The following is a 13109-nucleotide window of genomic DNA, read 5'->3' as shown; positions in this document are numbered from 1 at the left end:
CTGAAATAGCTTTTTGTCCAGGTTGGACCTACTGGTGTAACATTCCCAAATTACAAGTGACAAAATGACAACATTACAATTAAAGTTGGATCCTAAAGTAGGATACTAAGTATTGAGCTTGTAGAAAGGCTATTGTGGATGAAGAGTATTGGTGTAGAGGGGGAAAAAAGGAGGGGACCAAGTATAGACCCCTGGGGGACCCCGGTCAACAAAGTATACTGGGATTCAGCGGTTAATGAACGTTCAGTCAAGCTTTTTCATTCAAGCAAACACAGCCTGGGCTGAGCTCAGCTGTTTGCCTGGCCATATCATTTGATCATTCAACACTTTGGTTCACATTTTCAAGTGGTGAATGATGCTGAATGCCTTGGAATTGTCCTTATCTGGCTGAGGTGTGCCTCACTTGCAAACAGGTTGCAAGCCGCAGTGACACGTTATCTCCTTATAGATAGTGGTGTTGAGAAAGAGAAATGTTATAATAATATAATACGATTTTTACCAGTTCATGAGTCACACGCCAGTCTGGTTTTGTAATACCTGTTGAAAAATATTTAGCAGCCATTCCCTGGGATTAGGGCTGGACAATATATCTATATTATATCAATATTGTGATATGAGAGTAGATATTGTCTGGGATTTTGGCTATTGTAAGAGTTCACTTTTCTTGATTTTAAAGGCTGCATTACAGTAAATAGATGTAATTTTCTGAAACAGTATATATGCATTACTGATGTTTTTTTTGTTCAAAAAAAAAATCTCATGGTGTAAATGTTTTATGAAAGCAACAATAGTCATCCGCTACGATATTGATATTGAGGTATTTGGTCAAAAATAGTGAAATTAGATTTTAAAACATATTGACCACTAAAACTTAATGTGAGCTTGTAGATCTGCTATTTTTGAAAAATTGACAGATTTTGAAGGAAAAAAAATAACATGGGACATTCTGCATAATGAGTACTTTTACTTTTGGTACTTTAAGTATATTTTGATGGGCAATACTTTTGTACTTTTACTCAAGAAGATGTTTTTGAAAGCAGGACTTTTACTTGTAACAGAGCATTTCTACTGTACATCTTGGTATTGCTACTTGTATTCCACACTGCAACAATGTCCACCCTATGCCATGTCTCCCAGTCTCAGTGAAAGGTAGATATGTTTGCTGAATATAAACCCTTTGATGCATTTTGTCCAGTTCTCTCTCCTTCTTCTGTTTTGCTCTCTGTCAAGCTCTCTCTCTCTCTCTCTCTCTCTCTCTTCCTCTCTCTCTCTCTCTCTCTCTCTCTCTCTCTCTCTCTCTCTCTCTCTCTCTCTCTCTCTCTCTCTCTCTCTCTCTCTCTCTCTCTCTCTCTCTCTCTCTCTCTCTCTCTCTCTCCTCTCTCTCTCTCTCTCTCTCTCCCTCCCCCCCTCCACCCACACCATCAAAGGGAATGCATTAGTGCAGCGCTTCAAGGACTCCCCTTAACTCTGAGAGTGTACACATTCCATTTGTACACCCTCAGAGTTACAGATCTGTGAGGGTCCATTGGGTTCCTAAATATCAGTCATTTAGCTGGAGACCCTCAGGAACCCCCTCAAGGACCCTCGGTCCTTTTGAGAACCACTACATTAGTGAACGTGAAGTGACCTTCCACAGTAAAATCCTTAGTGGTAATTTAACTATGAGCGTGCTACAAATGGATAAGTAAAACACTGAGGATTTTACGATATAGTTCAATAATTCTGACCTCCATAACCCTAAGAGTGCACAAATGGAACCAAATAGACCCATTTGGTTCTATTTTGTACACTCTCACAGTTACAGCACCTATTTTCAACCTCCCCAAGGAACCCTGAGGGTCCCTGGACCCCACCTTGAGAACCATTGATTGATTGAGTGTTTGATTGATTGATTAATTGAGCATATGCACTAAACAACTGATTACATATTATTGGTCAAAAGGATGACACAAGAAAGCCTGAAGGCTTATTTCCATTGTGGTCTCATTTGGTGTTGTGACAAGGGGAGAAATAAAACACAGTAAAAAAGCAATAAAACACATAGAATTCAGTTAAAAGTAGTGTTAAGAAAGCTCTTTAAGGAGGACTTAAAGCCAGTAATAGTCTCAATCGACTTAGTGACTGCAGGCACTGCATTACTAGTTCATTTTCAACAAAGCATCACTGCCATCATCATCATCCTCATCTTCATCATCCTCCTCATCATCATCAGCCCCTGGCCAGTGCTTCCAGTGCCTGTAGTTGTGTATTGATCGGGGCTGTGTGTGTGTGTGATGCTCTGCCAGAGCAGCACAGTACCAACATGTACGCAGGAAAACATTAACAAAAGGTCTCGCCGCGTTACGCTATAGTGTGCAAAAGCTGCTTCCTGATCGATAGCCATCGATCCGCCCTCTGACCGCCTCGTCTCCACACACACACACACACACACATGAAACGCACACACACACCCACACACACACACACACACACACAAACACTAAGGTGCACACTTATATTAGCCACACTACCTCACACAGGCACACAGGCGTCCTTATTTATATTTCAATTCTGCAAGCACATTTAGATGCCTAGATATTCAAAGCTAGAGCGATGTGTGCAAAGCTGTGCACGGATGTTACTCACATAATATGCTCCCTGATCAAATACAATCTCCAGGCATATTAAGCGCGCGCGCGCACACACACACACACACACACACACACACACACACACACACACACACACATGCACAAACTAAAGCTGTCTCGATCACTCTCTCTTTTCCACACACAAACACTCCCTGATAACAACTGGAGATGTAGGCAGATTATGCCATTGATATATCATGGAGGAAAGAAAAAAAACACACTCACACACACAGGCTGCCTAATAACCGCCATCTATGCAGGCAGAATATATCCACTGATAAATCAGAGGGCCCTGCTTGCTGCAGCTGAGTCGGCTATTTATCTTAATTTTCCTAGAACCAGCCACTATTCTACCCTGCCTGCATATTATGTCTGGAATATGAATACTACTGTATGTGTGGAGACTGTGAAATATATGCCAGTGCCTCTGTGTTGGAAATATAAACCCTTTTCTTCACATTTAAATAACTCTAATAAGCTGTGAGAGCGAGCCTTACAGTAGCTTTTTCCGGTGAGGATGTCAAGGCTATATCTATTTTTCTCTCTCCCCAGCTGTCAGTTGTGTTTCTCATCTCTCTTTTGTGCGCTGCTATCTAGGGAAGAAGCCGTCATAAAAGTCCCACTTTGTTTTAACCGAACGCCTGCTGCGGTATTGGTGCGCTGTTGCCCCACAGACCCGAGAGGAAATGTCTGGAAAATGGAAACTTTTGCTCCCATGTCGAGCATCAGACGATTTGGCTAACCGTTATATTCGAGAGACGTGTTTTGAATTCAACTTTTTTTTGCTGTTTGATCTACTTGGAATGACGCTGAAATGCAGCTGAAGCATTACTAATCAATGGACGCCTTCTGTGGCGGTTCCAATCAGAGTGTTTCACTTCAATCTTTTTTGCTCTAAATCAATCCAACAGTGTTTGATTTGCTGGTTAACTTTTTGTGGGGATTAGCTTCCCCAAATGCCAAGAAAAACATCTGAAAATGTAACTTTCCTACGTCGCAGAAATCCATTAAAACCCAAGAAGACAAGAGGCGCGCAGAGCAATCTTTCCCTTGCACAACCCCACAAATGTTTCCCTTCATTTAATTTCGTTTTGTCAGGGCTGAGAACTGCGGACTCCCATTCTGTGGTGTAAAGTCCCACAGACCGGTGTCAGGGAGAAGCACTGGGAAGATGATTAATGTTACCTGTTTTATTATACTCAACATTTCACCCTCCTATGGGGGGGGGGATGTCTCCTATAGCAACTAAGAAAAGGGAAGAACTTCTCTGGATGGATTTGTACGGCATCTCTGCTTTATTAGTGGACCGTGTCGAGAAACGGGTGAGATGGAGGGAAAGGAGGGATTTACAAAACGTCCTCGGCGAGATGCAAACCCCACCGATGTTGTGAGGAAAAGTTATTTGCGTCTTAAACATACAGTACAGTATGGTTGCGGCCCTCAAGAGGAAAAGTTATATGGGTTTAGCATAGAGCGTTCAAGTTTCTCTCACATTTTCTCAGTGGTGGACAAAGTACTCAACAAAAAATGTATCCAAAAATACAAATACTCAAGTAAAGTACAGATACTCAAAAAATGCACTCAAGTACAGTACTCTAGTAAATGTACTTCATTACTGTCCATCACTGCCCCTTCAACGAGGTAACATTTTATAGGTTTAACCACTTAAACCCCAGCATCGGTATTGTGGGGAAAGCTTTCGCTGAAAATAGCACATCGACAAGCTCACAACGCGTCGCATTGTGAGCTTGTCGATCGGCTATTTTCAGCGAAAGCTTTCCCCACAATAACAGAAAACAGAAAAGACACTAGTATTGAGTCCTGTGGGACTCCGGTTACCCATATGGGGTTTAAGTGGTCAACACCAGAGTGTTGAAGTCTCTCTCACCTTTTCTATCTCCCTGTTACCTGACCACTTATCTCCCTCTTCTCTACCCCCCCCTACCCCCCTTCCCTCTCATTGGCTGAAGTGTACCTGCCTCACTGATTTTGCCCTGATTGCTCAGCTTCATTTCATCCGACAGCAAAGCGTGGCCGGGGTGACGACAGGACGGGGAGCGGGTGGAGCTTATTATGCTCTGTTTGTTCCTCCGAGAACTGAAATATTAAGAGAAGAAAGAAATTGAAGCGCCGGCTGATTATGTTTTGATCGAGTGGAAATGCGAGGCGAGGCGTCTCGTTAATACCGGCATGAATGGCTGGCAGAGAGACCTGTACATGACAACGCAATTATTACTCTCAGATAACTAGAATGGATAGTGAGAGAGTGGGGGGGGGCAGAGAGAGAGAGAGAGAGATAAAGGTGGGGGGAGGGGGGAGAGAGGGGAGACAGAGAGAGCGATGAGAGAAAGGGGAAGACAGACAGAGAGAGAGCGAGGGAGAGAGATAGAGAGAGGGGGAGCCTAGGACAGCAGAAAGAGCAAGGGAAGCAGAAAGACATCCAATTGTTGATTGTAATCAGAGAACACAAACAGCTAGCAAAATATTATCACTTTGAAAGACGTCTCACTCCATCTGCGTTTCACTCTCCTAAAACTGCTGCCTGCTGCAGAATGCATGACAAGACACTATTTATATTTCAAAACGAGTCTGTAGTGCGTTTTTTTTTTCCACTTACTTTCAAATTTTTTTACACGTTAGTATATCTTAAACCGTAAACCATCTCACTCAAATCTGTGCCATCTCAAATGGATCTCGATTTGATATATGACAAGAATCCCCTGGCTCCTGTCCCCGGGGGTTTGAAGAAGTGCATCATCAAACCATAGGAACATTTTCAAATAATAAAATCCTGATGCGAGCGATTAAATGGACTCTCCACCACATTTACCACTGTGACATCATGATGACATTTCTGCTGTGATCCAATTGGTTCGCTTTACCGGGTGCAGGTATGAGCGACGGGAAAAGAGAGAGAGAGAAAGCGAGAGTGGGGAAAGTCACCTGGGGACGGGAAAAAAACGTAGCTGAAGAAGTGAGACAAAGAGACAGAGACAGAGAGAGAAGGCGATCAGAGTGATGACTAGTCATTCTTATGTAAATATATGCCCACAGAGAAGCAGTTGGCACTGGGTATGGCTCTGGAACAGTGCAGGTTGACATTGTTAAAACTTCCAACTCCAGTGTGCCTCATCAGATGAGATGACACTGTGTGTGTGTGTGCGTCTGTGCGTGCGTGTGTGTGTGTGTGTGTGTGTGTGTGTGTGTGTGTGTGTGTGTGTGTGTGTGTGTGTGTGTGTGTGTGTGTGTGTGTGTGTGTGTGTGTGTGTGTGTGTGTGTGTACGTGTGCAGCAGCACAGGCACTGCGTTTTGGCTCACACGCGGCTTAAGTCAAACAAATCATTTCTAGCGCAACTTGCACTGGAGTAGACCCTCTCTCATTCCCATACCTCCTTTTTATCTTTCCCCCCATAACCCCCTCCTCTGTCTCTCTCTCCCTCTCTCTCTCTCCTCCGCGAGACAAAAACCCTGCTTGTCAGGGCTATTGGACAGAAATTGCATAATGTGATTTCGGACCGCTCCCTAATGACAATGCTGGCCCCTCCAATTAGAGCTGAAAAGGAGAAGGAATTTGGCTCTTTGGAAAAGGTTAGATTTGATTAACAAAATCACCCGCGGGAACGAGAGCGGACGGCGACGTCTCATCTCACCCTTCACTTATCCTCACCTTCATTCCTCCTCCCGTCCGCTGCTCCGTCCCTTTTATACTCCTCCTTTACACTCCCAGACACTCCATTCTCTTGTTTTGTACCCACCCCCCCCCTCTCTCTCTGTCTCACTCTCCCTTCTTCCCCTATGTCAAATCTCTTCAGGAGGTATTTCTGCACAGCAGCATGCCACTGTGATCAGCAGGGCCTGAAGTGACCCCATTAAGCCATTCAATCCGGGAACGAATCTGTGTCATTTTAGATTTCTTTGGCTATTCAAAAATAGCAGATCTACAAGCTCATAGCTATGAGCTTGTAGATCTGCATTTTTTTTGGTGGTCCTTAATATATTCAAACTAAAGATTTGCACACATTTTCACGATTTTTCAAAAACAACAGCAGATCTACAAGCTCATAGCGCTGCACTCGGTGCCGCACTATGAGCTTGTATATCTGCTATTTTTGAATGGCCAAAGAAAAAAAAAATGACACAGATGCGTTCCCGGTCTTAATGGGTTAAGACGTGAAGCATTTTCAAACTAATCCAGACTGTGCTAATTGTCAGAGAGAGGGAGAGACAGAGAGGGAGACTTAACAGAGAGAGAGAAGAATTTGTGGTTGATGGACAAGAGATGTCAAGGGAGATGTCTTTATTCAAGGACAGAGAATGCCATGGATTTTGTGGGGCTTGTATACTTAAAAATCAATACATCATCTGCATTGTTTCTGGACAAATCCTAGAGATAGCTCAAGCGATGCAACTAATGTATTATTTTTCATTAGGAGATGGTTCCAAAGTGGCTAGAATATCAAGGACACCTTCAACAGGGACACATATCTCAGATTTATTTGGTTACATCATACGCTTTGAAAACCAATGAACCCATTTATAAATGGCCTGGAAATTGACTTGAAGTATTTGCAACATCCAGGCTTCTTCCAGTAATAATACATCAAGTAAAATAGTCGGATGCAGGAAGAGTGGGCACCTCAACATTGTTGGCACCTCAAGTTAAATTGGCTATTATTTTCCAAAATGCACATTACATTTGTCTTGGTCCGTGTGTCCAAGACAAATTTCTTCCAAGGAAGGGGGACAATATAAAATAACCTTGAACCTACATCCTTATCAGGCCTAAATGTACCCTTCAACTTCTTGTTTATGCCCATAATGACTGGCTCACCACAGGTTTTGTAGTAATTTGTAGCAATTGTAGAAATATTTGGCCTTAAATGTTAAACGTTCAAGCATGTTCATGTATAGTTTACAATACTTCAGGCCATTTTTGGGCGGTGAAACCGCCCCTATATGTGAGGTTTGGACAGGGGGTCCCATTGCACCCCCCCAACCCTGCGCTGTGATTGGCCACCATTGTACCCCCCTAACCCTGCACCGTGATTGGCCAATCACAGTCTATTCAGGACTGTGATTGGCTAGTGAAACATGACACATGTGCATAGCCCTATAAATAGAACTATGCACTTAAAAAAAACACATTTATGGTTTTTTTAAAGTTAGGGTTATACAATGGTTGGTCCACAATATTACTTTTCTTCCATCACTTCTTCCATCACTGTGATGACCACTGTGACCACACCGCCCACTTCACACTGGGTGTGATTTTTATTTACTTTTTTACTTTTAGGAAAAATATCCAATGTAACATTGTAATGTTTAGGTGCCTACTTTTCCGGTTACCAAATAGCCAGCCAATATTCCATGGTATATCATCAGTATCTAAGTGTTAGTGCATTTTAGGCAGAATGCAATGGCCACAAGCAGACTCACCCCATGCCTCATGCATGTGCACAAGGCACAAGAAAGTCAAAATGTCAAGTCACTCCATACATAGTGAAAAAAGACAATCTACAATCTCACAATGTGTCACATCGTGGCAGCGTTGTGAGCTTGTAGATCGGCGTGTCTAAAATATCGATGCTATGTTGAAAGTGGTTCAAATATATTTATTAGTGTATAGAATTTGCCTCTGTGTTGGGAAATGAGTGCACACAAAGTATAGTTAATAACAAAATAATTCATAACTTTATTACAGTTCTATTATAATAATAATAAATGTGGTTGTCACAAAATCCCAAGGCACACCTGGACTCGTCTCACGGCACACCAGCGTGCCTCGGCACACCGTTTTGGAACGACTGTCTTCGAGAATTACCTCTGAATGTGTTGGCCAGTTGGGTTATAAGTCAGCATGGAGCCTTCATTTATGAGGGCTGTGGGCATCATGTCTTCTCACTCTGATCACAGGCCATTACTGTAACAACCACAGAGCCCGATTTGAGCGAAGAGATTCTTAGCTGTAGTGCCAGTGGTGTTGCAGGCAAGAAATATAGCAGCAGTGCGGTAGTGGTTTGGTAGCGGATTATGTCGGCCAAAAGTTTGTCTGAAGCCAAATTATCTGCCCTGGCAAACAGAACATGGCGGATGTGTGGTGTGACGTTTGGCGTGGCTACGTTGCCTGTATAGTTATTCTGTGCGTGCGCGTGTGCATGCGTGCGTGGTGGCAATGGGTTTGGGGGAGGTGGGGGCACTCTTTCCCCTTGTCCTTCCATCTCTCTCTCTTTCCTTTTCTCTCGCTCTCTCTCTCACACACAAAGAGTGGAATGACAGATGTGGGCTCTCTGCGTGTCAAGTGCATCGTGTTTTATGTGTCCCTGGCAGGACTCTCATGCACTCTGGCAACCCTGATCTATGGTGTGTGTGTGTGTGTGTGTGTGTGTGTGTGTGTGTGTGTGTGTGTGTGTGTGTGTGTGTGTGTGTGTGTGTGTGTGTGTGTGTGTGTGTGTGTGTGTGTGTGCGCACATGCATGTGAGAGAGAGAGAGAGAGAGAGAGAGAGAGAGAGAGAGAGAGAAAGTGATGAAGAGGGAAAGGGGACAGAAAGTGTGTGTGATGGAGCGATAGCGTGTTTGTCAATTTGAGTGTGTGTGGGAGAGAGAGAGAGAAAGAGAGTTACTAGGCCAGAGCATTTGGGCACAGCAGGTTGTTTGGCACAGCGCTTTGGCATCATCTAACCGTCATTCTGCTTGCTCTGTGCCAGGGCTACTATGATACCACTTGGCCAAGTCACAGGGAACCTGTGTGTGTGTGCGTGTATGTGTGTGCGCGTGTGTGTGTGTGCACACGTGCACGACCTATTCTCTCTTCCCTTTGGCTTCATGGCATGCTGCCTAGTCAATTTCATACAGTACTGTTATGCCCTGATAGGTGCCACATTTATACTGTAACTCTAGCTTCTCTCTCAGGAGGTCAAAATTTAAATCATTTTTAAAAACTATAGCGACCTTGCTAGATTAAACACATTAATCCTGGCATTTACACAAGCTTAAACAAAATTGCAAAAGTAATACCGGTATATCTACAAGCTCGAGCGTTTTGATCAGCCATTTTCACTATCCGTATTCTGATTATTGCAATCAGAATGATTACTTTTCATGACATACTGTAGCAGTCTCATAACGTACCACCTGTACAGTCACTCTATGGTAAATAAAACATTCTCTTGCATTGTACATCCACACCAGGGAGTCCTCATCTGACTCCTCTCCTCTCCTCTCTCTCTCTCTAGGTGAAGACCCCACCCAGAAGAAAGTGCTGGTCCTCTCCTACCCTCAGTATTGCCGGTACCGGTCGGTCCTGGCCCGGTTGGGACAAAGCCCGCCGTCCCTCCTAACAGACCAGGTAGTGTTGGCGCTGGGTGGCATCGCCTCGCTGTCTGAGAACACGCACATCCTCTACTGCCGGGACACCTTCGACCACCCCACGCTGCTGCGCAACGAAAGCGTGTGCGACGAGTTCGGTGAGTGTGACATACTGTACGACGTACACATACTGTAGCTATACCAGACGCTTGGAATTGCCTGCTTTCAGTGCTATTGGTTTAAAGCGGCTGTGACATGTTCCCCAAGAGATGAGGGGAAGAGAAATGAAGGGAGACCTTTGTTAGTCCCACAGGGGAAATTCGGTTTCAGCTTCACCCAGCTGATGGCTGCTCAGATGGTCGTGATGAGCGCTCGGGGGGGGGGGAGCAATTAGGGGTTAAGTTTCTTGCTCAGGGACGGGTGAACCGGTGACCTTTCCCTATGGGAAAATGAACTGGAACTGAAAACAGGTATGCCATATTGTGGAAACACAGTTATGCACACAGCCTATTCTTTTCTTGTTCTTTTTTTGTTGAAATTTCACTGACTAAAGGATAAGCCCCTTGAGATGCAGCATCTCGTTTTCGAGGGGGTCCTATTCAATTCTTACTCATGGCAACACAGGACTACATCTATGCACACAGCCTATTTAATTCTTATTCTGGCAGCACAGGACTACAGTTATGCACAAAGCCTATTCAATTCAGGTCATTGTCATGATGCGGAGCAGAGCAACGTGCAACGAAATTAGCAGTGTCATCAAGGCAGCACAGTACAAAATATGCAATGTATAACAACACGGATAGAATAAAAAACTAGGCATTCACTAGGGGCTAAGTAAATGCACCCAACCTCCTACAAAACAACTTTTGGGGTTTCTCAGGTTTTCAGGCCTAAAACTATGGTAATTGTTCAGGCCGGCCCAGTTAGGGCCGGGACTTAATATTCAAGCCCGTTGAGAACTCTACTTTTGATGCTTTGGTGTGACACTGTATTATGATCAAGTAGGGCATTGATTTACGAAAAAACTCAAAAAGTCAGAATATGGAGATAGATTCTGCCCGACAGCAACGATATGTTAATAGAATAAACTAGCACATCTGCAGTGGTTTGAGGTTTGTCTCCCTACTGAAACCTACCCGTTGACAACGTCAGTAGAGTAATGTGAAGCAGATGGCTGGACACTGGATGTGTCACCATCTTTATTGTAGTCGGGACATTACCTCTCTCCATCTGGAGAGACATATCAACGGACATAAAACTTACGGATTGCAGCTTTCTGAGTATAAGAACGGACCCATGTTTAAATGTACGGAGCATTTAACTGTACACTGGGGTGTAAGTACAGTCCAGTTTATGTAAAGCCTTTACGGTGAAGAATGGTTACTTTCTGTCACAATATTCCATAACTGCATGATATGGCACATGTAATCAGATCAGTCTCTTTTCTGTCTGTGTGTGTGTGTGTGTGTGTGTGTGTGTGTGTGTGTGTGTGTGTGTGTGGGGGTGTGTGTGTGTGTGTGTGTGTGTGCGTGTGCGTGTGCGTGTGTGTGTGTACGTATTGGTGTGCGTGTGCATGGGTACATATTGCTGTCTGGCAAAAACTCTTATCTCCATATTTCAACTTTTAAGTTTTTTTTCACATTGTGACGTGTTTTGAGCTTGTAGATCTGCTATTTTTTGCCATTTTTGAATTTGAACAGTTTTGGACGTATGAGTTTTCCACCCGACAGCAACAATATGTGTGTTTTCACAGGACATACCGTTACACCATATAGTGCAAGAGTTCAAGGGTGTTCACATGCATGCACAATGCACAGTAAAGTCCTCAGTGTTAATCTAACTATCTATCTATTTGTACTCTCTTCCACTAAGACTTTTACTGTGTAGAGATGGTAGACAGTGAGATTCTTGTACCCGCAGCTTCCTGGAACAGTATGGATAACAATACAAATACAATGAATCAGAATAAAGTCTGAATTAAAAAAAACAGCACATTGGCAATGTCAATACAAAATAACAAAATAGCAATAGCATCTGTACAGATCATAAATCTGAAAGAGAGAGAGAGCATAACATCAACAGATTTACAAGAGACCGTAAATCCATCATAACTTAATATTAAAACATGCATCATAATCGGAGCATTGTTCCCAGCATGTTCCTGTGTGTATGTGTACTCGCGTAGCTGTATATAAATTGTGTGTGTGTGTGTGTGAGTGAGTGAGTGTACATGGGTGTACAGTATGACGTGTGTACGGGTTGCCGTCACCCGTGTGTGTGTGTGTGTGTGTGTGCACGCGCACGTGCGTGCACGTGTGTGAGTGTCTTCTTGTGGGCAGCTGGTCTCAGCCACAGTTCCAGATTGCCCTCCCATGCCGATTATTCATCCAAGACAAATACAGGAAGAGCAGTGAGTGTTGTGTGAGTGGAAATGCAGTTCAAATGGTGTAAATGATCTCAGATGGCAGCGGGGTAATATTCACAAACCTGTTTGCACTGCTCTGTTTTGTTTTGGGAATGAGCTGTAACCAAGACTGACAGATGGCTTTGTGGCGTCTCTCTCTCTCTCTCATTCACACACACACACACACACACACACACACACACACACACACACACACACACACACACACACACACACACACACACACACACACACACACACACACACACACACACACACACGTTTGCATTACTACACTTGTGGGGACATCAGCGTTTTAGGAACAACGGTTTTATGAATGTATTGTTAAAACATTTTGCAGTTTTTTTTACCATAACCCTAAAGCTGAAACACTGGATCCACAAGCTTGTAGATCTGCTAATTTTGAGTTTGTTGAGACGCTATTTTCTTATTTATTATTTTTCGGTATAAATCAGGCATTACTCTATCCCTAAACCTAACCTCTAAATGTCTACTCCTAATCCTTACCCCAACCTGAATATTTTCCTAATTGTAAACCTAGCAATAAATAGCAATTGTAAAACTAACAATTTCTCTGCCTTTTTCTCAAATTCGCCCTCACAAGTGTAATACAAGGATCATACACACACACACACACACACACACACACACACACACTGTACTATAGACGTGAGCACACAAACTACAAACTGGGTACATACTGTACATACAGTATTATGTCCACATGGATCTCTAAGATGTGCGCG

At 43.5% G+C, this 13109-nt stretch overlaps 1 protein-coding gene across 1 annotated transcript in view; it reads left to right on the top strand.

The window, feature by feature from the left end:
- LOC308104568 (AT-rich interactive domain-containing protein 5B-like) overlaps positions 1–13109 on the top strand; it is a 148763-nt gene that overhangs the window by 50147 nt on the left and 85507 nt on the right. The window contains 1 exon segment of the mRNA XM_080455013.1: positions 9863–10093. Coding sequence (XP_080311139.1) covers positions 9863–10093 — 231 coding nt within the window.

This window comes from Gymnoscopelus braueri, assembly GCF_963280865.1.
Source record: "Gymnoscopelus braueri genome assembly, chromosome: 17".
In the NCBI taxonomy this organism is placed as follows: Eukaryota; Metazoa; Chordata; class Actinopteri; order Myctophiformes; family Myctophidae; genus Gymnoscopelus; species Gymnoscopelus braueri.
The sequence above is the reverse complement of the archived record's forward strand: the minus strand, read 5'-3'. Positions and strand labels throughout refer to the sequence as shown.